At 37.6% G+C, this 27659-nt stretch overlaps 1 protein-coding gene across 2 annotated transcripts; it reads left to right on the top strand.

The window, feature by feature from the left end:
• The first annotated feature begins 887 nt into the window (after positions 1 to 887).
• On the top strand, positions 888 to 26033 carry LOC127455895 (VPS9 domain-containing protein 1-like). 2 transcript variants are annotated; one of them, XM_051724069.1, is made up of 17 exons: positions 888 to 1021; positions 1918 to 1990; positions 3269 to 3463; positions 6275 to 6434; positions 8709 to 8820; positions 11504 to 11566; positions 12790 to 12842; positions 13022 to 13109; positions 13250 to 13335; positions 13431 to 13954; positions 14319 to 14448; positions 14838 to 15043; positions 15362 to 15446; positions 19584 to 19688; positions 22250 to 22362; positions 24398 to 24431; positions 24872 to 26033. In XM_051724069.1, exons 1-15 carry the CDS (start codon positions 923 to 925, stop codon positions 22359 to 22361), a joined length of 2091 nt encoding a protein of 696 aa, XP_051580029.1. In that variant the 5' UTR covers positions 888 to 922; the 3' UTR covers position 22362; positions 24398 to 24431; positions 24872 to 26033. The 2 variants fall into 2 exon arrangements, with proteins under 2 accessions (XP_051580029.1, XP_051580030.1); XM_051724070.1 differs by having other exon boundaries at positions 904 to 1021; positions 22250 to 22366.
• Positions 26034 to 27659: the final 1626 nt, after the last annotated feature.

Raw genomic sequence — 27659 nt, 5'->3', positions numbered from 1 at the left:
GCAGTAATACACATAAATGCCGAACTGATTGCATTACTGCAGTAAAGTTAGCTTTAGTTTTGCGAATTGCTTTTGTACTCTGCTTCAGAAATGTACATGAATGCACTTTTACTTTTGTGACAATTTATTATTATTATTATTATTTTACAAATATTTTAATTTACAAATATAACTGGTCTTATCTGTTAACACACATGGATGGCATATGTAATGCCAAAATTGCCAGGATAAGAACATTTTAAGTGTCTTTTTTATTTCACTCAAAAACAGACAAATAGCGAGTAAAACACAAACACAAAATCATATCCATCCATCTTCTATAGCCGCTAGTCCTATGTTGTGCAGTGCTAGAGCCTATCCCAGCTGTCTTGGGACGAAGGCAGGGAAACACCTTGGACAGGTGGCCAGTCCATTACAGGGCTAACACACACGTTCACACTCTCATCTATGGGCAATTTACAGTTTCCAATTCACTTAACTAATGTTGTGAAGGAAACGTATCACCCGGAAGAAACCTACGCAAACACGGGAAGAACATTCAAACTCCAAAGAGAAAGACACAAGACTCGAACCACGGACCTTCTTGCTTTGAGGCCACAGTGCTACCCACTGAGCTGCCACAAAACCATAGCAAGTCAAAATCATATCAAAGTATGTCAAAATGGTACAAGCTTATCCTACTCAAATACATTCGATACCAAATAAACAAGAATTATGTCTGAATTCAAAAGCAATCAGATTATACTACCATAAAAATTAAATTCAGCACTTCATACATATACAGTATATTTGTATGAAGTGCTGGGTAGATAAAAGTCGCCTTTTCTATCTGTATCTATAGAAAAGAGCGACTTTTATTTTGAAATCATAAGACTGCAGCCCTAAGGTTGTTGCGGCCAGACTCACTCATTGTTTTGGCAGGATGGCCGCCCCTGTCAGTGACAGTAATCAGAGACCACTACAGAATGCCATGAAACTCGTAAAAGTGGCCATTCAGCTGGACACAAGCAACAGACACAAGGTACACGCGTTTAATTTTTTTAACCTGTTCTGTTCGGTGCAGGGTTAGATTCAGCCAATAATTGCATGCGAGAATGACGTCACTTATCAGGATATAAACATGATCTAAATCAGTATATTGAATACGGATATGAGAACCCCAATATTTTCCCACAAGACAGCAGGGATCCAGTCGATCGCGATCAAAATGCAAACTTTATCTTGTAAAAGTGGTGATAAATTCAGTGGATAACATCATGTTACCAGTGAAATGCATTGTTTACTTTTTGATGTTTCTTTAATTTATTTAATTTAAATTTAATTATCACACACACATATATATATATATATTTGCTTTTTTTTTTTCACATATCCCAGCTAAGCTGGGGTCAGAGTGCAGGGTCAGCCTTTTGATGCAGTGCCCCTGGAGCAGGTAGGGCCTTACTCAAGGGCCCAGCAGTGGCATCTTGGCAGTGCTGGGGCTTGAACCCCTGACCATCTGATCAGTAACCCAGAGCCTTAACCACTGAGCTACCAATGTCCCCTTTTAAACTAATTACCTCCTGTATCATAATCAGAATTGGAGGTTGTTTAAAGATCTGCTGTGCCTGGGGTCAGTTTAAGTTCATGTTGTAAAACTTTCAAATCCATTATAGATTTAGATAAAATTAACCAGATCAGGGGTTATCAACCTTTACACACCCAGGGACCCCCCTACCCAAACTCTCAGCCAACACAAAAAAAAAAGTTTTATATCTTCTCCCCTGATCCCTGGCTGAAAGCCCTGGATTTAGATGATAAATCATGATGTCATTCTTTCAATGGAGTGGGAAGGTGTTAACCCATGAGATCAAGAAAGGCTTAATTGCATAGAACAAATCTTTCTGCCACTCATTGTAGTTATTTTTCCCCTTGTAGGAGGCGTACTGTGAATACTTAAAAAGCATTAACTACATCTCTCATGCTCTGCTTGAAGATGCAGCATCTACACGTAAGTTATAATACATCAAATCTGCATAATAGTAGTTCCAAAAATCTTCCGTCCTTTCCAGTCAAACTCATTCTGTGCTTTATTTTACAATACATTTCATTTCCTTCATGTTAGTCATCGTTATGGGGTGTAAACTGACTTCCTTTTTTTTAAGAAGGAACAAAGTTCCTGTGTATTTTTAAGGAAGAGATTTTATGTGTGCTCATGTGTCACACAAGTGTCTGGCTTAGTTACAGTGATCTTTTAGACTCTAAATCTGGCCTTGTTCATTTGCTTCAGCGACTCATCATGAAATCCCAGTGAATTTCATTGACCAGAGTACGCAGTTAGTAAATTACACACATGACCACTCACTGCTTTTATGTGTTCAAATTTATCTTAAAGGAATAGTTCACCCAAAAATGTAAATTTACTCACCCTCATTTATAACTTTCTATCTTCTGCAAAACACAAAAAAAACAATTTTTAGAAGGATTTTTCAGCTCTGTAGGTCCATACAATGTAAGTGAATGGTGACCAGAACTTTAAAGCTCCAAAAAAGCACATAAAGGCAGCATAAAAGCAATCCATACGATCCCAGTGGTTTAGTCAATGTCTTCTGAAGCGATCTAATCAATATTGGGTAAGAACAGACCAAAATGTAACTCCTTTTTTACCGTAAACCTTGTCATTGCAGACTGTAGGCACGATCATGAACTCAAACCGGATTACATTTCCTGGTGCTTGATGCTTGCACAGAGCACTAGATGGAGCTATAGGAAGTGTAATCGAGCTTGAAATCATGATAGCCAGCGACACTGCAGATGTCAAGATTTATAGTGAAAAGGGCGTTATATTTCGGTTTGCTTCAGAAGACATTGATTAAACCACTAGAGTCATATGGATTACTTTTATGCTGACTTTGTGCTTTTTGGATCTTCAAAGTTTTGGTCACCATTCACTTGCATTGTATTGACATACAGAGCTGAAATATTCTTCTAAAAATCTTTGTTTGTGTTCAGTAGAAGAAAGAAAGTCATACATATCTGGGATGGCATGAGAGTGAGTAAATGATGAGAGAATTTACATTTTTTGGTGAACTATCCCTTTAACTCTTGTAGTACAGATTACATTAAATGATACTTAAAGCTCTATTAAGATAAAACTAGATCTTCTCACCCTGGTACGTGACTACCAGATTTATAAGTCATCTCTTTTGTTCTTTGGACTGAATTGGTAATAATTCCATTTCATGTTTACTGTCTAAGTCATATGACTCTTATGCACTTCTTTTGCCAGACGAGGGAGAGCTGGAGTCAGTGGAAATGGAAAAGATGGTGAAACTGGTTGAGCAATGTTTAGAGAGGGTCAAATCTTGCATAGAAAGAAAGCACAAGTCTCCTGCGTCAGTCTCCTCCACACCAACTCCACTAAACTCTCTCAAACAGACCACCCTTCCTGTCGTTCCAGTAACAATTGATGCCAAAATGACAGGTGAGCCTTTATTTCAGGGTTTCCGTGGATCCTTAAAAAGTCTTAAATTCAGTTTTCCAAAATGTAAGGTCATAAAAAGTCTTAAATATATTAAATGATACAGCATAAGTCTTAATAATCATTTAAAGAGGTCTTAAATTTGGGGACGGAAAGACAGGAATCGTGATATGACCTAATGTAATTATCAAACTTCAAAAGAATATGATTTAATTAAATAAATGCATGCGTTGCGTCCTTCAAATGCGGCACTGTTGTGTTTTCTCCATGCACGTGGGGGCTTGTGAGCAGTGTTGGGTAACTTTACTTTTAAAAGTAACTCGTTAGAATATTAACTTAATTAATTAATAATTTATTTTTATGGACAGTAAATCATTACGTTACTTTTGCATTACTTTTGCGTTACTTTTTTCTCACAGCCACTTTATCTTCTGCTATTCTATGCATTCCATACAAACAGGCCATGCATTCTGTACAACACTCATGTCAAAACAACATAGTAAACAAAAAGATATTTAGAAAGTAGGTCTTCACGTCATATTTACAGTATAATAATGAATCAATAACATGAATATGCATGATTTGTTTTTCCACCAACATGGCAGCCAATATGAATAATGAAGAATAACCACTGTCTTCCCTAAAGTCCAACACTTGATCCGGCATCATATATGTCATCATGTGTTGTGCCCATCGATGATGTCAGAGTCAACTTAAGATGTTTTTCAAAAGTCAGGATAAAATTCAGTGGGGAATGCCAACCTAACATGTTCAAGGAATGTGTCTGGTAATAAAATTACATTTTTCACTTAAGTCATCTCAGTTCATGCTTGTTTTGAGTTGATCCACGGTGAGTACAGACGCCACTGGTTGATCGCATACAACTTCAAAGGCGCATGTTGATACAACCAAAATGTCATAAAAACATAAAAACAGTTTGTTTCATGAATCAAACTACTTGTTTATTATAAAACAAAAATATAGAATCTTTTTAGAAACTAAGACATTTTCTCTGTGTACACAATCGATGTAGAACTTTGCTCGGAGCCACTGATCCAGAGTCAGCTTTTCTCATCCCATTCTCTCAGTTATGAGGAGCTGTAACACGGAGCAGTTCGGCTGCATAAGTCAGTGAATTGAGCGAGTATTTCACCCTGTGTATCATGTCATGGCCAGTAGAAGACTAGTCTTATAAACCCTCTGCCTAAACACGTTTACTGATTTTTTTTTTAATGCAGTGTGTATTAACACATGAACCAATCACGTTTCACTCAATCAAATGCTGACCTCATATTACGCTAAAACACGTAATTTAATGCGCATTCGCGTTAGCGAGTTGATTGACAGGCTATGTCTGCATCTAAAAGGTGATTGGCTCTTTTACCTGGAAGGCGGGACTTCCTTTCTACATCCATTGACAGTTGGGTGCTAGAGCTTCTTGGTTGGGAGTTCCAGTTTCTCCCATTCATTTAAATAGAAGTGAGTCGTCTCTGCTAAATAGTCTCTGGCCTCACACTCTATAGAACTACAATGCCCATCATGCACTACATCTCCTCCCCGAAGTTTGCACACTTTTACTCCTGATTTCTCACAGTACAGGGACAGTAGAGGTGTACAAAATCAACACGTAACTTTATTTAAAAAGTAACTATTAACATAAGTAACATAATATTATGGTCTAAAATAAAAATTATGTTACTTTACTCGAAAAAGTAATCTGACATTTATGCATTTGGCTGACGCTTTTATCCAAAGCAGTGCACTTATTACAGGTGCAATCCCCCTGGAGCAACCTGGAGTTAAGTGCCTTGCTCAAGGACACAATGGTGTTGGCTGTAGGAATTGAACCGGCAACCTTCTGCTGACAAGTTCTGTGCGTTAGCCCACTACGCCACCACAACTCACATACATAATGCATGTTACTTTTATTGTGTTACCCCTAACACTGCTTGTGAGTGTTTTCAGCTGTTGCACAGCAGTTCACAATCATTAAGCTATATCGGGTAGTTATGACAAGCTATCACTAAAGATCAACTGTTGATGATATAGTGTTGATGAAATATGACATTGTTTACTTTTAACTGTTTATACTGTAATATGTTATAGATTATTGTAGGTGTGCACATTTTATGTCCCTTATCTGTTCGAATGAGCAGCTGGAAGCAGTGAAGCGCAAACATTTCAAAATAAGAGTCCCCGGTGTATTTCAGCCTTTAAAGTTAAAAGTTCCAGGCTATGAATCCCGGAACTTTTATTGGTATATATAAATTCAATTTGGACTTTCGTAGCCTCTGTCTGGCAATCCCCATCACAGGAAGGAAAGACTAAGAACATTTAATATATGCTACCAATTTTAAAAACATTTGGCAGATTAATTTTCTTTTAACACATTATCTTATCAGCAAAATCCAATATCGTTTGACCTCTAATTTTTATTTATTTTTATAATACATAAACCAATTTTAATGTGATAAATACAATGTGTGGAAAACATTTCTTGAGTATTTGAAACTTGCATATATCCTACCCTGTTTTACTGATAAGCAATGTTAAGGCCATGTTGAATGTGTGCCCCTGCCTGTTTAAGTAAGAGTCTGTGATACATGATTTATTGTGAGATTGTGTGGGTTTGTTTTGGAATGGGGATACGGTATTAATTTTATTTGTTCAGGTCTTGAAAAAGGTCTGAAAAAGTCTTAAATTTGATTTTAAAAACTCTGCAGCAACCCTGTATTTAGTAAGACTACTGATATTAAGTATCAAGGACAACAGCACCAATGTACTGCATGAATATTTTAAACTTTTTTTCTGTAGAAACATCTAATGAGGCAGCAATGGTTTGTAAACAGCATCCTAAACTTCAGCCCAACAGACATCGCAGAGTCCTCTCAGATGGAGGGGCGACAGGGTCATCCTTTCTCCCACCTGAAGTCTTCCAGAAGTTTCAGACAGTGGAGTCACAAGACAACAGAAAGTGAGCCACTGAGTGTATCATAACAGCTCTATACATAACAACAGAATGCAGTAGAAGGTGGAGGAACCTGTGTAATGATGAGTTCAGAGTCCTGATAACCATTGATCATTGAGTTCACAGCTGGCCTCTCCCAGAGACCCCAAAGATACTGTATGATAAACACTGATGTACAAGATAACAAACAAAAACAAAACACAAATAACAGTGAAAAAAAGATGTAATCCTAAATGTTAATGATGAAAGTTGTTTCAGCTCAGTTTTTTTTCTGACTATCTCAGAACTCTACATTTAAAGGTGCACTCTGTATTATTTCCTTATTTAAAAAAATATTCTCATAAAAAAAATGAATAGTTGTCTACGAAAATCTGTTTACAATGATTATGCTCGCATCAGTAGCTTAATAAAAGCTGTTTTATTATTTAATTTACTTATTTTATTATTTATTAAGGCTGTACATTTTATATATATTAATTTTACATAACTTTAAGAAGATTTTTTAAACTCTGTCAACTTACAGTCCGATAAAAATTGTTTCCTTTATTTACGTGGTTTTAAACTGTTTAATATTCTGAGCATCTCATTTACATTATTATAGTTTATGATTTCATGATAAACAAATTTTATCATGGGAGTCTGCAATAATGCATTACTACAATGGCATTGATAACCAAAAGTTATTGCTTTTGCGTTATGCATACACGCCACAATGTGTTAGTATAAATCCAAGATGACTGCCATATTGGCCAGCACAAATTAAACAAAAAGTTACTGAGTGCACCTTTAATAGTAGTGTTACAATTCACTTTTAAATGTATCCAGAATGAATGGCTCTGTTTGTTATATTGGATGTCTAAGAACATTTTACAAGAGACGGAATCACTTCTTTCAAATACTTCTAAGGCCATAGTTTCTGGTTATGTACTACGGCAGGGCTATTCAACTTCATCGACAAATGGGCCAGATTGAAAAAATCCTCGGGGCATGCGGGGCCAAGCCAGAATATATTGTTAACGAAAAACTTCCATCATATATCATTATAGTTGGCTTATAATATTTTTTCCCTATATAATTAAAACATCTGTGTTTATAGCTTTAATTGAGAAAAAATTTCTCTTAAAACATATAAATAATGTGCTTTTAAAATTGGTGCATAACAGAGGGAGTAAATCTGATACAAAAAAATTCATTGAACACTAACAGTGAAGCAATGATAAATGCAATGATTTAAACTTTTTACTTTTTAAATCGAAATTTTTTCTTGACCAAATTAATGAATATAGCTTTTCTGTTTCTTCGATCTCACGCTTATTAGTTGTCCATGATTTATTTCTTTAATCTTCCCAAAATGTATTGAATATTGATACAATATTGTGATAAAAAGTATCGCAATATATTTATATTTGATTGTATCGACACAATCGGATTTGGCCTGTTTTGTTTACCTCTCATTTGCTTGGATTGGTTAGGTTTAGGTTAAAGTTTTATGTTAGGGAGGTATGTTTTACTAGTTAAAACCTCCATCTAACATTCACCTTAAAAACCTTGTCTGATTATGACATTTCACTCGCTTTTGGCACCCCTCACTGGACATTTCACTGGGTTACTGCAGCCAAACGTGTAATGACGCATCATTACGTTTTGCAAAAATGTTGCCACAGTCACATCATTTTCATTAGATCAGGCTGGGTCCAGTCTATGATACTGATAATCTCTACACACTCTGTTTTTTGTTATTTGTATTCTTTATCTAGATTTTCTAGAGATATTCACATACAATAATGACAGAAATTTGGAATTTTGGTATGTTTACTTATTTACTCCATTTGTTATTTTTCTAATAGTTGTTTAAAGCACCCTGCTTCATTTAAAATATTAAGTCCATAGATTTTGGGGTTTCTTTTGGATTAAACATTTTTATGTCGGTTACAGATTGAAGAAAAATATGAGATAAATGATATGGACACATTCATCATCCACATCCTTTAACATATGGTTGTTTATTGCTGTCATTTTTTTTTTTTTTCATGGTTCATATGACACCAGGTTACATTGACCCCAGTAATTGATCTTTCAAGGACGTCAGTTCTGTAATAGTGGGGGAAGATAATAGTACATTATGTTCTTTTATAAGTTCTGTTGTCAATGAGAGCTGTCCCTAATGTACTAAATGTTCTTAATATGTTTGTATAATTTACGTTATACTACTATATTTACTATACTATACTATATAACTAATTTTTTGTCTACGTTTGGGTACGTGTATGTGTGTGACAGGGAATTGACGCCTATTGAGGAGGCATCACGTCTTAACCAGAAACTTAAGGCTAATTATGAGGCACGGATGGCAAGACTTACTCCTGGTCAGGCCACACAAAAGACTTCATTGGTAAGTCAGGAATAAACATTATGAGTGGAAGAGAAAGAATTTGCATGTATGTGTGTATTTTACATTTTTTATATAAATAAACAGTTATATTTTTATTAATCAGATATACACGCATATATTTACCAGACTAAGAAATGGTCTGGCTTGGTGTTGTAAGTCCAATCCATTAACCCTAATACAATGAAGTTATTGTTCTTTGCCCCAATTTTGGATGTTTATGGACAGTGGTTTCTTACCTGATTGTGCGCATGCGTAAAACACTTCTGACGCCACACCTTTTCTTTTTAAATGGCTTTGCGTGATTCACTCAACTCACATGTTCCTCTGATTGTAGTGATAGATTGACCTCACACACTCAGAGAGAGAATTTATATTTAATTTACGGTGTGTACTACAGCAGTTTAATTAACAATACCGCGTTTACTTACAGTGATTGACTTTCGGTGGAGGGTCGGTTTAAAACGCGTTTGATAGACTTTATAAGTCACGGGACACAAACATTGTGTTATCCAGTTTTCGAGAATGATCCGGAGTCGCAGAGAAAAGCCAGTGGATCTCCGTTTATACTGGAGAAAACTGAAGGTGTTTTGGAAGGTATCTTCATTATTTGTCTATCTATTTGTAACACGTGAGTGGCCGAGTATTTACGATGGTAACTGTCGCTGGGCAAAACATCCTTATTGAATATTAAATGTAGATTATTGTTTTATACTGTAGCTTCAAAAATTCGACATTTCAACGAGGGTCAAGTAAAAGAATATTTTGGGGTGTGTTTATAAAGTTTAAATGTAGCCTCTGCGTACTTGCTTAGTGTACACTATGTAGGGAACTTTTGGGGAGGTACTACAGGTGAATACGCTAAAATGGTTCTTTACACCAAAATTAAACTTTGCTTTATGAAACGACACAAAATTAAAATGTATGAAGGTATTGTTTTATGACTTTTAAATGTGTAAATGTGCTAATTATGGTTCACGCACAAATGTGTATATTATAACAGTGATTTTTGTTTCACTATGGTTGAGAATTTTCAGAACCTTTGTCAAATTCAGCAAAACATTTCATTAAACCATGTATATAAATAACGTTCTTGCTTTTTAAAAGATGAAACACCCCTTAAAATAGCAAGTTTAAGATCTATGAATCTGTATGCATTCCTGTACAAAATGCCACATTTAAAAGATAACTGATGCTTTATGTGGCTATAAAGCCATATTAAGGCCAACAATTAAATGCTTATACATTTTATTGCCTATTATTTTTGATGCTTTCTGAATGTCTGCTATGTCAAAATGGCTAAATCTAATCAAAATCATCATGCTTTTTTCCTCTAACAACTGTACATAGCCCTTGCAGAATGTGTTAAATGTTTAAAAAAAAATTGAGGGGAATGATAAAAGTTGCGTTCTGTTTTTTAGTTAGCACTGCCCTGATAAAACTACTTGACACAACTAACATTTAAAGAGACAGTTCACCAGGGCCTGGGTAGCTCAGCAAGTAAAGATGCTGACTACCACACCTGGAGTCACGAGTTTGAATCCAGGGCGTGCTGAGTGACTCCGGTCAGGCTTCCTAAGCAACCAATTGGCCCGGTTGTTACGGTGGGTAGAGTCACGTTGGGTTAACCTCCTCGTGGTCGCTATAATGTGGTTCTCGCTCCAGTGGGGCGCGTAGTGAGTTGTGTGTGGATGCCGCGGAGAATAACGTGAAGCCTCCACACGTGCTAAGTCTCCGCAGTAACTCGGCGCACTCAACAAGCCACGTGATAAGATGCATGGATTGACTGTCTCATACGCGGAGGCAACTAAGATTCGTCCTCTGCCACCACGAGGACTTGGAGTGCATTGGGAATTGGGCATGCCAAATTGGAGAGAAAATGGGAGGGGGGGGAATTTTCATCATTTACTCACCCTCATGTTGTCCTAAGCCTGTATGACTTTATTTCTGCAGTGGAACACAAAAGGAGATGTAGTATGTTAGTCTCAGTGGTGACTATGGCTAATTTTCTGCCTAACATCTCCTTTTGTGTTTCACGGAAGAATGTCATATGGGTTTGGAACAACATGAGAGTGCATAAATGACTGAATTATCATTTTTGTCTGAGCTGTCCCTTTAATAATAACTGAATTGGCAGTATCCTGTTCAAAAGTTTACACACCCCTTCGTTCTTAATATTGTGTGTCGCCTCTTCAGGTATCAGTGACTGTGTCTGGCCTTTAGAGAAAATCGTTTATGAGTCCCTCAATTGTCCTGAGTAGCAAAGCAAGATCTCAACATCATTGAGCCACTGTGGGGAGGAACTAAAATGTGTGGAGCATGTTGGGAAACCAAAGAATGTACAGAGAGTAATTGGAGCCTTTTGTCAAGATCAGTGGACGGCTTCACTGCCCAGGACAAACCTGGGACTCGTGCACAACTCACTATCACAAAAGGCTTAGGTCAATATGTTATGTCAAATAGCTTCTTCCAGACAGTACTAAATTTAAAACAAAAAGCAATTTTATGATCCCTCTTTTTTTTTTTTTTTTTTTTTTTTTTTTTTTTAAAGAGAAAGATAAACAAGGGTTACGTAAACTTATGGGCACTGTATTTCTTACTTTAAAGAACCCCCAATGAAATTAATCAGGGGACTGATTTAATTACTTGTACAAACAGTGTTGTCTTTATTTCTCCTTTTATACAGACCCTCTCACTCCAGAGGCAGATGATGGAGAATCTGATAATAGCCAAAGCCAGGCAAGATGCTGTATCCTTTATGGTTTTCTGGGCCGTGGCCTTTATGAAGATCTGGTTTCTATTGCTACACTTGACGCTACAAATGCATTGCAGTTTAAAACCGTTCTACTGTTCTTTTGTAAAACCTATTTAAATCTATTTGGGCTTGGATGGGTGTGAAAATATACTAGTTTGTGACACTGGTGCTTGTAATTGGATTGCTCTTGTAAACTTGGATTTTTTTTTTCTTTTTTTCAATTATCAATTTCAATCATTAAGTTATGTTGTTAAGGTTATTATATTGAAGTCTTTAAGTTCAGCAAAGGGTTTTTGAGGTGTATTTTATGATTCTATTGTCTTCAATTTTTGACCTTCGAGATGCATAAGAGGTCAGGATGGTCTGGAAAGAAATTTGACTAAAGGTCAAGGACTCTGTGACCTTATGTACTCTCTCTCTAAAGCAAAGGAATCTGATTATTCATGCTCAAACTCTTATGGTATTATATTTATGCTGCGGTTTTATGAAATCTGGGTGTGAACTGACTGTGTGTCTCAATCAGCTCCCTATGTCATGAATCAGTATATCGTGAACACAAATTCGGGCACTGCTAAGGGTGTTTATCCACTGAACATTGGGACACTTATGCCTCGGTCACCTGCAACACGAGTACGAGGTCGCGCTTTTAAACGCAGCTGGTATTATTCAGCAACATCGCTTAATAATGACTCATGCGTTTTCATTGTAGATATTAAAACCTATGACGTTATTATAAAAGATAAATAACATAAAAAAAATGCAAAGGAGTGCATTTAAATCTTTTTAAACTATAATAAAGTATTTGTATTCTTTTATGGACATTATGAATAATAGATATCTTTTAAAGAGGGGACAAAGGTACTTGTACTAAATAATTTTACACTTGTGCTCCTCTTCTAATGATTTGAGAGACTTCAGAAGACATGACGATGTTTCCGGTAAGGGAACATAGTGAGCAATGATGCACCCTGAATTTTTAGGGAGCAAACATTTTAGTGCACTGGAACGATTTTGCAATTTGAGACAATCCTAGAAATGTCCGACTCACTGATCAGTGCACTGACTACTGAACTAGGGAGCTGATTGATACGCACCATGAGAAGTATTTATTTTGAATAAGCATTCCATATGTGAAGTGAGTAAAGTTTGCCCTCTTTTTATATCTGAGTGGAGTACATTTTTGAAAAACTGGTTGGAGTTTTCCTAAGCACTAGCAGCTTCAACGGAAAATGGAGGAGAGGAGACTCCGGCTGCAGGAGGAAGCCAACAGGTGCGTTTTAAACCAGAATCTGAACAAAAATATTAGTTGATAGATAATTCATAGCTTTATTTTATTGCCAATCCCTTGGAATTACAATGAAATTTAAGCCATTTAATGACCAGCAGTTCTATGCTATGAAGTGTTCATTTGCGCACATGATTGGATGTGAAGTAAATTTTTGCATACAGGAGATTTGCCACCTGTGGGACAATGACACAAGAGGAACAAGAGCAGCGATTTCTTTATGCAAGCGTGCTTGAATACGAGCAAGATCATGTGAGTTTTAATTGCTGCATCAGTTTTGATCTTTGTATGCCTATGTGTGTGTCGCTATTATCGATAGCGGTATCCATTATTCTGGTATACCAGTCAACCTATGTATGGATATGCATTCATTTATTTGTTTGATCTTTTAGGAATGGCCAAAAATTTGGAAGGCTAATTTGAAAAAGAGTCCAAATGATCCGACACTGGTTTCAGGTCTTATTGCCTGTCTTTTCAGGTAGGTTCTTAGTGTCCGATCATCAGTGCACTAATAATTGAGTGTTTGAAGCTGTGTCTCATATCACGTGTTGCCTTTTTCTTTCCTGGTACCAGCTGCCCAGATCACCCAGTCATGGAGTTGTTAAAGAGGCTTCAGTACAGGGTGTATAACAGTCTGTACCCCATAGTGAGCCAGCATGCTCATCTGAGCCCAATGCCTGGTTGCTCACTACCTTTAAAGCCCTCCCACAGTGCCCAGAGCCTGCTCCTCTCCGACATTCCCATCTCGCCACAGCAGCAGCGGAACCCATTCAAATCAGCTCTTAAACATAGTTTATCTGACGCCTCTATCTCCCTTTCCCCGTCCCACGACGTCAATGCCAACGACACAAAGTCGGAGGCAGACCCGGACGAGCCCCCATCTCTAGGTGGTACAGATAGGGAGAACTCCTTTGAGGATCTGGAAAATTTCCTTACTCAGCTGGACTGGGTTCCTTCTCACAGTGGTGAAGACACAGATTCTGATGTGATCATAGACACGACGCACATGGACCAAGGGACTCATATTCAAGATCTTGAGGAGCGTGCTCTGAAAGAACATCTGAAGGCAATAGTCAAAGACATCCACAATTCTATCGGTAAATGTTTGTCATTGTGTGTCACATACGTTGTTGTAGTTTTACTAGTTGTGAATATCTATAGGAAAACTGGCTGCAGTTACTGAGTGCACAACATTTCTTGTTCTTGGTTGTTGCATTCTGCTGCTTTTTGAGAACTCTAGTCGAGACTTTAGATATATGAAATGCAGGTTCAGCATTCGCAGAAAACCCCCATTATAGCCAGTGGAATTTGTATGGTTGTATCATGCGCCAGAGTATAACCAACGCATGAGCTTCTTAATCCACCGTAAACATTTTTGTCAAAAGGTCCTTTTATGAAATGTACTAGTTTGCTAATTCTTTATGGTAATTGTGTGAATGGATTTGTCTTTGTATGGAACAGATCGTCTGCTGTCTCTGTGTCTTCTGTCCTTTGAATGTCTCAACACTGCAAGTTCTAAAGACCAATGTGTGGCGAGTATAGAGGAAGTTTTCTTCACACCCATTTGGCGCCCTCTGCTGGCACTGTTTAGGTACTGCATTGCATTAATTGAATGATCAAAGCATAACAATTCGCAAATAGCAATTAAAGCTGATAGATGGGCTAAACTTATAGTATATTTACACAGACTTGATTAAGCTCTTAATCAAAATATATAGCATTCAGCTCAGCCTAACTGTTTGATGGTAGATATCGCTGAGTAAAGTTGAGTCATGATTGTATGAATTATCTGGACATTGAGCAGTAGATGGCACACTTAAGCTGAAAACTCTAAAGTGCTCTTAAATGTCAAAATTTTAATCTGTGTTCTTTATAGTCATGGTATGCCTAAAATCATCACTCCTAAGTTGGAATATGGTTTTCATTCAATACAAATGGCATATTAATGTTTTGCCCTCTGTCACCTTCTGATGCTTTTAGGAAGGTGCATCGAGAACGAGAGTTGGCTGTTGAGAGCAGCATGCGTCTTTATCATAATGTTTCACCAGGTGATATTGGTATAGCATCTAAATTGTTCCCCAGAGACCCTGCTGTGCTGCACGGTTCCTACCCATACGAGTCGGCAGTACAGGAGCTGAAACTTCTTTGTAGAGACTATTGTCCTCAGAAGAAACTGGAGTGTATAGGTAAGATCTCTTAAGATGACTTAAAGGGATGGTTCACCCAAAAATGAAGAAAGTCTTAATTTACTTGCCCTCATACTGTTCCAAACATGTATGATGTACCACAAAAGGAAATGTTGGAGAGAATGATCTGTCATTTACTTTCACTGCATGGAAAAAGATGTTCATACAGGTTTGAAACAACATCAGGGTGAGTAAATGAACACAGAATTAAAAAAATGTTGTGAACTATCCCTTTAATGGAAGTGTGACTACAAATCTTTAAATCCAAGTGTGAGTTTATTGAAAATCTTTTTTTTTTTTTTTTTTTTTTTTTTGTAGTGCGAGCCCTACGAATTATCTGTGCTTGTGCTGAAGAATACCGCCTGCTGCAAGAAAACGACCCTCCACCCAAATCAGCAGCCATGTAAGTCTACATATCGTCATACATACCTTGCTGTCTTTAAAAGTTGAAATGGGCTTTATGGAACTTTCTTACGTTGGAGTTCAGACTTAAAGAATGACCTCCTGCCTGTCCGCTGGCCCTGTGTCAGACTTCATCAGACCCCACAGAGGCCAAAGCTCAGCAGGGGATCTGTCTTGACTCTCGGGCCCCTGCTGGGTGCTCTGAGCTGACTTCCTCTAAGTGGGTCACCCTGTCTGGAACACACTTTGGCATTGACTCACTTTGAGAGAGGGTCTGTGTCTAGAACTGCTGCAAGAATGTGAAAGTCAAGTCCGCAGTAGGATTGGTCCAATTATTCTAACCAAAAACAAGCGTCATCTTTGACTCATCTGAATTTTTCTTTCTGGACCAGACAGTGAGGTGTGGCCTTGCATATGTTATGAAGCTACTTGCAGTAGACAAAGCTCCTTGTACATTTGCATAGCAATGAATTGGCACCTCCATGATTTTACTTATTAGATCATGTTGCCATATCTAATTTGAAAGGTCTTGAGTTCATGATTCACCATGGGAACATGTGTTCCAGCACACACTGCACATTTTTCTTGCCTGTGTGTGGATAGAGACTGAATCAATTTGAGCTATTTTTTTTTACCCATTATTTTTCTGCTGTTTATTCTTTTCTACTCAATCAGTTAATGATTGTTCAATATCGGGTGTACTGGTATGTGCCGCCGTTCAGTCTCGAAGGAGATGCATAGCAATTTAAGCTTAAAGGTGATGTAATTTTCTGATGATAAAATGCGTGTTCCTATCCCAGCTTAATATGCTGGGACAACTATATGACTTATTGACTTAACGTTTTATTATCAACATTAGACTATTTGTTGTGTTGGATTTGTAATTTTACTGTCAGATAAATTCAGAACAAATCTACATGTCATTTATTTCTATTATTCTTTCCATAAACTCATGGCTAGGATAGATGTGAACAGCCCTGAAGTAAAGGCAATTGATGAAGGGGTAAAAAAATCGTTTTAAATGGAGTTGATTGCAGGAGAGTGTCCAGGTTGAAGGGTGCACCCATTCACTGAATTGTTTCAGTAAAATCAGTGAACCAGGCAAGGCAATTTGCAACACATGTAACCAACCTATTAATTATGGAGCAAATGGTAAGACTGCGCTACGGAAACATATGGAGCATCCAAAACATAAAAAAATGGAGAATCCAACAGCAAAATATGCGCATTGAGATAGCATTATCTGTGGGTGCTATTGTTGCGGCTCCTCACAGCGAACGTCCAAGGTTCTTTCTGCCATGTATGTCTACTTGTGTAATTTTTGCTAAAAATCCTGCATGGTACTAATTAAATGTGATGAAAATTAAAGTCTCCAAGAGTGCAAGAAATAAAATGCAGATCTCGCCCAACAAAACCCATCTTCAGTCTGACCCATTATTAGATACTTTAACACTACCACCGAGAGACAAAGCTGTTAACAACTATTAAAAATTAGCACAGCAATAACAATTATGGTTTTGGTATTCAAAGGCACACAGAGTGCACTACAAGTCACAGCAATTGTATTAATATTATTAATATTTAGTGAAGAATAACACTTATCCGTAAAGTTGTTTATTAAAAAAGTGATGCAAAGATGCAAATGTTTAATATTAAAAATATAAGAGAACTTGCGTAAGATTAAATGCAAAAGCAAAACGAATGTTTGCTTCAGGTGAGAATGGCTCATTAGGAATCAATTTTTTTTTTTATTCAAAATGTTGATCATGGCAAGAAATAGTGCAGAAAATTCACGTTTGGTGAGCAAAGGCCTTATAATTTGAGAATCAACCTACAAATTTCTTACTACTTTGGCTCTGTGACGAATTCATCATTGCTGTGTATGTTTGGGTATCCCAGTCGGTCTGACATGTACATTTTTGGCTCAACCAATGGTGTGGGTTTGGGGCAGGACTATGTAACAAAGGTATAAAAAAGCAGACCATTTAGATTGCAAAACAACATAAATATGATGCCATTAATAAAAATAAGAAATTAAAGCCGCAAGCAGTGACGAACGGGCCCTCGCACCCTGGTGCACGTTGGGGCTGCTGTGCCAAGGGAATGTCACTCCAATTTTTTTTTTTAGCACTTAAATGTTGAGTGTATCACAGTGTAAAACATTTCCTTTTGCCAATAGGTGGCGCTATGACTATAACTGAATATTGGCATGTAGATGTATTCAGGCCTGGACTGTTATCAAACATGTGAAGTTTGGGGCAGATTGGACATTGCATGTATGAGTTATAACAACTTCCTGTTTCATGGCGAAACATCAAACTTTGTCAGACCGGCACACCCACGCCGTGCAGTGAAAACTCAAAATTTTGCCACACCTAATTCTGAAACTCATATCAGATGTAAATTTTCGCCACTTCTGATGTGTGTGCAAAGTTTCATGAGTTTGAGTATGTTTAGGCCCTCAAAAATGCGATTCATTTGGGGAGAGAAATAATAAACGCCTAGAAGAACAATAGGGTCCTCACACCATCAGTGCTCGGGCCCTAATTATGATGACTTTTTATCGTTATTAAAATAGTCAATTATGTTTTTATTGTTGTATTCTAATGATTAGGCATTTATTGTCAAAAAGCATTTCTGCATGTCGGTTACTGGACAAAAATATAACTGTATTGGTGTTGTTTGTATCTCTACTGATGAATGGATTTGAGATTTATCAGAGTGACTGTACTTGGAACAGATTATCTGTGGAAAAATGTAGAGAATCTGTTTATCGTGTGTTGCTGAGCTTGTTAATCTCCCACAGACCTCAGCACCACTCATTTGGTGTTGGAAATTTAAGATGTTTTCCTCCCGACTCATCTGCGATTTTGATGGTAAAAGTGCAAGTTCACACCAGAATCCTGTAAATGGAAAAACCGTGCAGGGAGATTATGTGGGCCGTTATGATGTCTGTAACCTTTAGCTCCCACCGCACCCCACCCATCAAAATAAGCTGTCGGTTCCTCTTTCTCTCTTGTTTTCTTATGTCCTACCCATTTACTTGAATAATTAACCCTGGGACCAAATCTACATGTGTCTTTTTGTATCAGAGCATGCAGACCCGGTCTACGGCTGATGCACACGCATGTTTTCTGAGCACTGTCGGCAGCGCTTAAATCCACACACGACAAATAGTTTAGCCCTGGTTGTACATTTAATCATAGTCATATGTATGTTCTATGTAGAACAATGTGCTGTTAATAGCCAAATCCAATGGCTTGGGTTCATTAACATATTTGGGTGTTTTCCGTTTCGTGCTGTAACTTCGGTTTTCAAATGATTATGCTTTAAAGGCATTCGCGATCTGAGTGGGGATGTTTCATTGTGAGACTTGCCCTGATTTTGCCCCAGTCGCACAGCCAATGCACATTCTGCCTTTTTAATTGTTTATACTTTTAAGTTTGTGTTTGGTTGTGAGGGAGAATGAATGTCCTCATGCATGCATGAACATGAACAATTTAGCCATTCTCACCCTTTATTTCGTCTGTTCTGTTCCATTTGTCTCTTTCTTTCTCGCTCTTTCTGGATAACATTCGCGCACATTTAGGATTTATATTGCTCTGTTTCCTTCTGCAGAGCAGTCATTTCCTCTGTTTGTCGTTAATTGTTCAATTCTTTTGTCTCATGGAGAAAAAAAACTTTGAGGCTTTCTCTTGGTTGAACATGCTCACATGTTTTAGCCTCTTAGTGGGGATTTTTTGGGGGGGAAGTTTTTCACATCACCAATCTCTCAAATTTGGCCATCATTTAGCAAACAGGCTTGAACAAGCTAAGGGCCACGTCATCCCAGCATGCCTTCAGTGTGCGTGAGCGTTATTTTTGATAGCACAGCAATAGCAGTGTTAGAAGAGAGGACAATGATGGAATGCAGATCTATTCTCACCTCTGTAAAGCATATCAGGTGTCCTGCAGTCCAGCAGGAAAGGGTACACCCAGCTACTTTCTCACGCAAACCCTTCCTTCCGCACGAGTGATGGGGGTTTATGTGATCTATTAGACAAAAGACAAGATTTTCTTGCATGCAAGACATTTCATAGAATTAAGTTTATGCACATTTTTGTCTAGAGAAGCTCTAACTACTCTCTCTTTTTTTCAGAGGGGCCGACGACCTGCTGCCCATCCTGGCGTTCGTGGCTTTACGCAGTGAAATGCCTCAGCTAGTCTCTGAATGTGCTGCGTTGGAAGAGTTCATCCATGAGGGGTGCGTCCTCATAATCCAGTGCTCCTCTAACAAACTTTCATTCTTTATGAACTGAGAATCCTTGCAGCCTGTACCACACGAATTTGAGTTCACAAGCAATATTTTCTTCAGACAAATGGTAAAGACCCCAATATACTTCCAGAGAAGTTCTGCTTTGTTCTTTGTTCAGGGGTAAAAAGAAGTTCTAAACAGCCGAGCAATGGTATACTGTTTGCAAACATTCAGACACCCGTCACACTGCTGTGGGAAGCATTTAGAAGTACATTTAAAAATGAGGATGTGCCATAAAACCTTAACTAATGTGACATTGAAATGTGTTATCAATGACTTTATGCCTCATTCTATGAGTAGAATTCACAGAACTCTTTTAAACTTTTTAATCGCTACAGACTCAAAGTCTTGCCTTCAAGCACTTGAATCCATGGAGACCGATCACCCCATAATCGTAAACATTTTAACTAAAATACATTGATTACAGAAGAAGGATTTCAACATTATCCTCTGTGTGCTGGGACTTATTGGACTGGCAGGAAATGAAAAAGCAGATACTGCTGCAAAAGAGGCATTAAACTTGGAGATCTCAGAATGTCTGATACCACCCTCTGACCTCAGACCATTAATAAACTCTTATATCACCAGTAAGTGGCAATCAGAATGGAATGAGCGCGACAGCAATAAACTATACAAAATAAATCCCAGGGTCCAAAGTAACTGCTCTCAAAATTAAACCTTGGCGCGACCAAATAGTGTTTACCAGATGCTGACTGGGCCATTCAAGACTAACACATGAGTTTTTACTGAATGGTGATGATCCTCCCATATGTATACGTTGCCAAACCCCTATGACCATCAAGCACATTCTACTGAACTGTAAAACTTCAAGGTAGGTGGAGATCCAGGTCACACCTACTGATGACATGGCCCAATGGCAGTAAAGTGTTTAGCAGCCGTTAATTTTTTCCTATATTTTCACCCAGGCGATTTGTTATAAACCACCGAAATGAATGCAAAAACACCTTTTTGGCCAGATTTATTACTAGATGATGTCATACCCGTTCATTCTTCAATTTCGTATGCAGTATATCAGGGCCTTAAGGGATAATGTACAGTCAGCTGGACCCTGATGTGAATCTAATCACACTGAAGAAATTTGTTGTGTTGTTTAAATGAGTAGCAGACTGTACAATAACCATCCAAGTAACTACATAAATGGTCATGAAATATTGAGATGGGTGGATGGATAGATAAAAAGAAGGTAAGAATATGGCATTTTTCGCCTGACACAGAAGTCAATTATACAATTTAGCAGCCATTATACACAAATATTTGACGCAGAATGCATTGATTGACCAATCAGAATCAAGTATTTCAGAGAGCTGTGTAATAAGCAGAGAATGATTAACTGGGGAGGGCAACAATCCGATTTCATTTCAGGCATGTTATACAGAGCCATTTGCCAGTGGCTGATGGAAAAAAATTGTCAAGTTCTTATGAGTTTAATTTTATTGAGGTTAATGGGTTAAAAAGATCTACGTTTACAGCCTGATAAAATATGCCTGATATCATGCTATTGCATCATATCTCAGAGCCTGAGAATCTGTCAAATTTGTAGCTTTAATTGTTGATAATAGTTGGGTAGATGACGCTGTTTGGAAATCTGGCTTGTCATATCTCATCCTTGTGCTATAATGTGGATTTGGCACATTCTCATTGTCGTTTGGGCATGCAGCTAGAATCGACAGAGCAAGACCTTATCCTTTGCCAATAATCAAAATGTATCTATTGCACCCTCATGTTCTGTGCACAAATAATGTCATACAAGGAAAAATACCCTTCAATATAAACTTATTTTAATAAACCTATAAAACAAACAAAATGTCCTCAGTCTTACTGCTTATGTAAGCCCAACTTTGATGTTTAGATATTTGTTGAGCAGAGGATATCATAACAGTCAGATCTCAGTTTGTGGGGGTGACCGTTTGACCTGTTTCCTGAGCGGCGTTGTGGGTATTCATGTCACCCCTCCTGCACTGTACCCTTGCGTGTCTATTCAGACCACAGCCCTGAGCTCGGTTGCATTTATCAGTATAAAACTGGACGTTTTTACAAGCTAGTTTAGTTTAGATTGGCACTTAACAAGGCATGTGGGGATATTCTGGTTTGGGTTTTTCTCTCAATAAAAATACAAATAAAAGCTCTCTTAGATGTTTGTTTCTTGGTGGCTTGGAAGCCAGGCGGGACTTTATACAGCGTATGAGACAAAGTTGTGATGGGAAGTTTACTCATTCTTAGGCACAGTTTGGTAGGTTTTGTTTGTTTATGACTCTGTACAGGTATCTTAAACTGCTTTTATTGAATGGAATTGTTTCTTTTTTCATTTCTCATTTTCTCCCCTACATTCTCTTTTCACACTCTGTAACACATTCCACATTGACTCTTGTCTTTGGCTTGATCTCATGTCTTGGTCTCATTAGCTGATGGGTTCATCTGAAGGGGACCCTCTGTGGAGAAGAGATTTTCCCTTGTGAGATGAATCTCAATTGAAGTGTTTGTGTCTACAGGTATCTGATTGGAGAGGAGGGGTACTGCCTGACGTCAATGCAGAGCGCACTGACCTATGTTGAGTCATTGTTCTTGGGTGGGGCGCCACCCCCCGCTGCCAAACCCACCTGATGTAGGTAATGCTATTCATAGCATTTTTGGTTAAACAATTTATTTTATTGTACTTTATATAACTGCTTTGGAAATATACATTGTAAAAAAAATAATTGTTGAACAAACTTTTAAAAAAAATCAAGGCAACATGTAGTTCGATTTGAGTTCTCTCAACAACTGTCTTAATTGTCCTCAATGTTGTTTTGTTTAGTGAATTTGTCTGCTAAATGCAAAAGTTCTTGTATCAATTCGCAATACAGGAACTTTCATTTTGTCACTGTTTCAATTTTCACATGTTAACAGCAATCTTTGACTCTGAAGAGAGGTATGTCTTGCAAGGCAGTCTGTACAATTGTTTGACATACTGTAAACACGCAATAGACCTCAACCCTTATCACACAAACAGCAATAACGGTGACGGTCAACAAACCTCGTTAAGTAAAAAGGTTAGCTCCTAACATAACTACACAACAATTGACTAACAGTGGCAACAAAAAACAATAACAGCATAAATATAAAAATTAAATAAACAGCTAAAAATAAGCCTATAATACTAAGTGCATAATTTATTCATGTTGCAATGCGTGCTGGGAAATCGCAAATCGGCAAAATTGTTTACCATGAAATTGGCTAGTTGGGACAACATTTAGGCAAATATTGTTGGTCTAATATGTTTATGCAGATGAAAGGAATTCACATTTCATAGTACCTGTGACTCAAAAACCCCCATAAGGTGAATAAAATACAATTAATATTTTTACAGTGTAGTAATAAATGGCAGCATTTCACTATAAAATGCCTAAAGATCACAATTAAAAGCAGCGCAATGACTCGAATAGAACCGTCCAATCGAACGGATACATTAGAATAAATCAGATTTTGCACTGCAACGTATAAGAGAGACATTCATAGAAAGATTTTCATTTGATTATTACCAAAGTCTTTCTAGCAAGTCTCTTGGGCAGCTTTTTCTTTATGTAAACAAACGGCATATAAGTGCAGTTCCTATCTATTTGAATGGGGAAAGACCGAAATCTCAAATATTTGGTTAAGATTACGATCAAAGAACATATTTCAAATCAGCAGTAAAATCTGACAACACTGGTATCATAAATTGTGCTTTTTTTTTTTTTTTTTACCTCAGATTACACACACACACAAAAAAAAAAAAAAAAAGCATAGCTAATGCACACTCGTGTTCTGTAGTTGATTGACTGGCGATGTCTTTGTCTAAAAGGTGATTGGCTCTTTTACATGCGTTGACCGCTGGGTGTTCCAATTTCTCCCTTTCATTTTAATAGAAGTGGCCCATCTCTGCTAAATGGTCTCTGTTAGTACCCACACAATACAAAACAATGTGAACCGAAAAATCAACAATGTATAGTCCCAAGTATACTTTGGTTTTCCATGCACTGGTACATTGTGTGCATGATGCAAATTTCACACACACACACTGCATCACTTAGGCAGTGGACACATCATCATAGTAACATTTAGACCTGAATGATCACAAAAAATGTGCAAGCACTTAAACATGTTTAACCGATAGATATTCTTTGATTATTTGATAGACTTGATGGCTTTGTGCCCTTCACTCATCATCCTTCAGTCAAGCAGTGAAAAGGTTTACCCCTCAGTCTCCATGGACTTGAAGTCATATGGTGGACCCTCCTCTGCAATACATGCAGCCGGGGAAAGGTTAACTAACCCGCTAACTCTACCCAACAATGTTGTTCCGTTTCATCAAAATTGCCTGTGACAGAATTATCCCATTTTATCCAAACGTTTAACTTTTGCAAAGCGCACTGTCTATATAGCTGTCACTTATGCTACAGTGGCCTACGCTGAGATGCGCATTGAGATGCCACACTTCTACTGCAATAACTGTTAAGTCATCCATCCACGCAAAACAGTTTAAAGTGATGGATCACCCCCCCCCAAAAATGACAATTGTCATCACTCACTTTCATGTCTTTTTTTTTTAAGTGAATGGTGACTGAGGCTGTCAGTTCCTATCATTCTGCCTAACTTTTTTTTTTTTTTTTTATGTTCAGCGGAAGCAAGACTGAGGTTTGGATCAACATGAAGGTGAGTAAATAATGATAGAATTTTCTTTTTTGGGTGAACTAATACTTTAAATTCAAGGGACTGGGCGTCACTGTTGGATCACAGCCAAATTTGCTGCTCTCTTACTTTGATGGATGGATTACATTGACCTTGCTGAACTTTCAACTAAACTGTGAAATGAATGTTATGGATTCTTTTTGGCCACAGGGCAGAGTTTCTATTTAAGGTCGAGTTACTGAAATAATGATTGCCTACGGTGGCTCAAATTCTAATTACATTATCCAATGGAGACAGTTAAACATGCCAAAATGTCAAACCTTCCACCACTGCTAGAGTGATGGAAAATAATTGTGAATGACAATTGTGTTTTTATTTTGAAACTGATTCTGTACTTAAAATAGATTGCTTACACTGTTTTTGTTCAGTTTATTTACTTTGAACTGTTTGTTCTTTGGTTCTAGGTGATATAGCCAGTAGAAATATCCCATCCTCTTTTGACGGAGCTCAAACAGGACCTGCTCAGGATCAGCTCATCTGCTAAGCCTGTTTAGTCCCAGATCTTGCCATCCTGAAGTTACGTTAAAATCTATTTCGCATACCTTTCTGCACTCTGAAGGGACTGGTGAAGGCCACGCACTGTGTTTTGGGCACTACAGGGAAAGTTCATCAGAATATGGTTAGAACTGGTAACTGTGTTGTAGCCAAGGCAAAAAAAAAAAAAAAAAAATGTAATGAAGGGACTTGTGGAAAGGTAATGCTATGTTATTGTAAATGGAATGAACTCTAATGACATGCTTTTTATTTTCAAGCCCTATTGAATTTTATTTTGTTGTTTGAATGATTTTTTCCCAAATGATACGCGAGACTAAATCACTACTAGCGTCAGGCATCCAATTTATTAATATACAATATTAAAAAGAGTGACACCAATTCATTTAGTTTTTTGTATTTTAGCTCAGAATTTTAGCCTTTGTTTGAGCTAAATGGGTAGGAGAAAATGGATATTTGAGTGGATGATTGTAAATGACATTGTTGAAACAAGTCAGATTTTTGTACTGCGTGCTCTGTATTTCTCTCAATATACCACTATGCATACACGCATCATGTTAGTGTATGGTTCTCGTTAAGCAGTAGGCATAATAGGTTTTATATATATTTTTTTATATCGAGTTATTTAAATGCTTTTCAATCCACAAGTCAAGTAAGTGAAGTCTGAAATCAATGTGAAAAAACAAAGTTTGGATGTGCTATGAAACGCAAATGCTGCTGTACCATCTGTCTTCAGTCAGATCAGATTTTGCTGATGTGACAGGATATAAAATGAATTAGCCATAATATATATTTATATGCTTTGTGTGAAAGTTATGTTTTGTATTTAATGCAGACTATAACAGAGACTGCAATGTATGTGTGTTGTTGCTTAAGAACTGTTGTGTGAATTATAATGTGGATGTAGCCTGAATCGTCTCTGTACTGGAGAGCCAGAAACCATGCAGTTTTATAGAGTCAAACTATAATTCTCTGATTAGACAAGCCTTTGGGAGATGGTGAATGCACATAGGCATGGTTTACAAGTGCATGGCATGTGAATATTCTAATAATAAAGACTATGTAACCCTTGAACTTTTTAGTACTGTTGGGGGTGTTTCCCAACGCTACTTTTTTCGCCTTTTATTCTTTCCGCTCCCATTCTAAAACACCACATTTTAATCAGTTTGTTAAAATTAGACAAGTCCCGTTTATTCAGGGCAGTCTGGGGAGCTAGTTTTAGACATGGGTGTTCTTCGATATAGTTGGGAGAAGAGGGCAAGCGACTGCACAGAGGGTGGCAGGGATGCCTGATGGGCAGATGGCTGGATTGTACCAAAAGTTTCCGGGCCATAGGAGAAAACATGCCACTCTGAATCAGTAGGCTTAATCTCTGTCCTAGAATACCCTCAGCTGCACATGAACATTACTCTAATGGCTTCACTATGTGACTCTTTGTCTATGGGCGGCCCTTTAAATCCCTTCCAGTCCACTTGTCTTGTCCCTCTACATAAACGCCCTAATTCCTGTCTGAGTTTTGGAACTGGCACCCATGGGGTCCATAATAGTCTGTGAAATCCTTACAGGCAAGCATCAAAACACAGTGAGAGTGGTTAAAGTTTGCAAACCCTGTAGAATGATCTGACTGCATTTAATTTGATCTGTAATAGATTCATATATGAAATCTGGATACTATGAGTGATGTCAAGGCTATCACAAATATGGGACCCACTTTAAATTTGGTGTCTAACTATTATGTACTTATGTAAATACGTTTTGTTTAATTGTACTTGCATCTAAAGTACCTGCATTTAATTGCACTGTTAACCTTATGCCTTAACCTACCCCAACCCTTACTCCAATCTAAACCCTAATCCAACCCTAATCTAAACCCTAAACCTACCTGAACCTCAACCTCAGTAGCAGCTAATGTGAATCTTGTGAGAATTTTGCTAATAATGCATTGTATTGTACAGTGGTAAGAAAAAGTATGTGAACCCTTTAGAATTACTAGCATTTATGTATAAATTTGTCTTAAAATCTGGTTTGATCTTCATCTGTTACAATAATGAACAAACACAATCTGTTTTAAATAACACACAAATTATTGTATTGTTCTTGTATATACTGAATACATCATTCAAAATTTAAAGTGTAGATTGGAAAAAGTATGTGAACCCTAAGACTAATGACATAAAAGCTAATTAGAGTCAGGAGTTGTCAAACCTGGCATCCAATCAATGAAACGAGGTTGGAGGTGTGGGTTAGAGCTACTTTGACTTATAAACAGCAGTCAAACATTTTGAGTTTGCCATTCACAAGAAGCATTTGCTGACATGGACCATGCCTTGCAAAAAAGAGATCTCAGAAGACCTATGATCATGAATTGTTGCTTTGCATAAAGCTGGAAATGGTTACAAAGTTATCTAGAAGCGCTTAGATATTCATCTCTCCACATTTAGATAAACTGTCTATAAATGGAGACAATGTAGTACTGTGGCTACTCTCCCTAGAATTAGCCATCCAGCCAAGATGACTTCAAGGGTAGACAGCAGAATGCTCAGTGAGGTGAAAAAAGAACCACCGAGTAACAGCCAAAGAATTGAAGGAATCATTGGAATTGGTTAACATCTCTGTTTTTGAGTCTACTATACGGAAAGCATTAAACAGGCATGGTGTACATGGCAGGACACCATGAAGGAAGGCTTTCTAACAATAACA

Source organism: Myxocyprinus asiaticus, chromosome 18 (genome assembly GCF_019703515.2).
Source record: "Myxocyprinus asiaticus isolate MX2 ecotype Aquarium Trade chromosome 18, UBuf_Myxa_2, whole genome shotgun sequence".
In the NCBI taxonomy this organism is placed as follows: domain Eukaryota; kingdom Metazoa; phylum Chordata; class Actinopteri; order Cypriniformes; family Catostomidae; genus Myxocyprinus; species Myxocyprinus asiaticus.
Note: the sequence above shows the minus strand (reverse complement) of the source record. Positions and strands in the feature narration are given on the sequence as shown.

Coding starts and splice junctions, on each gene's coding strand:
- LOC127455895 (XM_051724069.1), top strand. CDS start 923: ATGGCCGCCCCTGTCAGTGACAGTAATCAGAGACCACTACAGAATGCC. Junction 13,336..13,430: donor CTTATTGCCTGTCTTTTCAG/GTAGGTTCTTAG, acceptor TCCTGGTACCAG/CTGCCCAGATCACCCAGTCA. Junction 19,689..22,249: donor GAAGAGTTCATCCATGAGGG/GTGCGTCCTCAT, acceptor TTGTGTCTACAG/GTATCTGATTGGAGAGGAGG.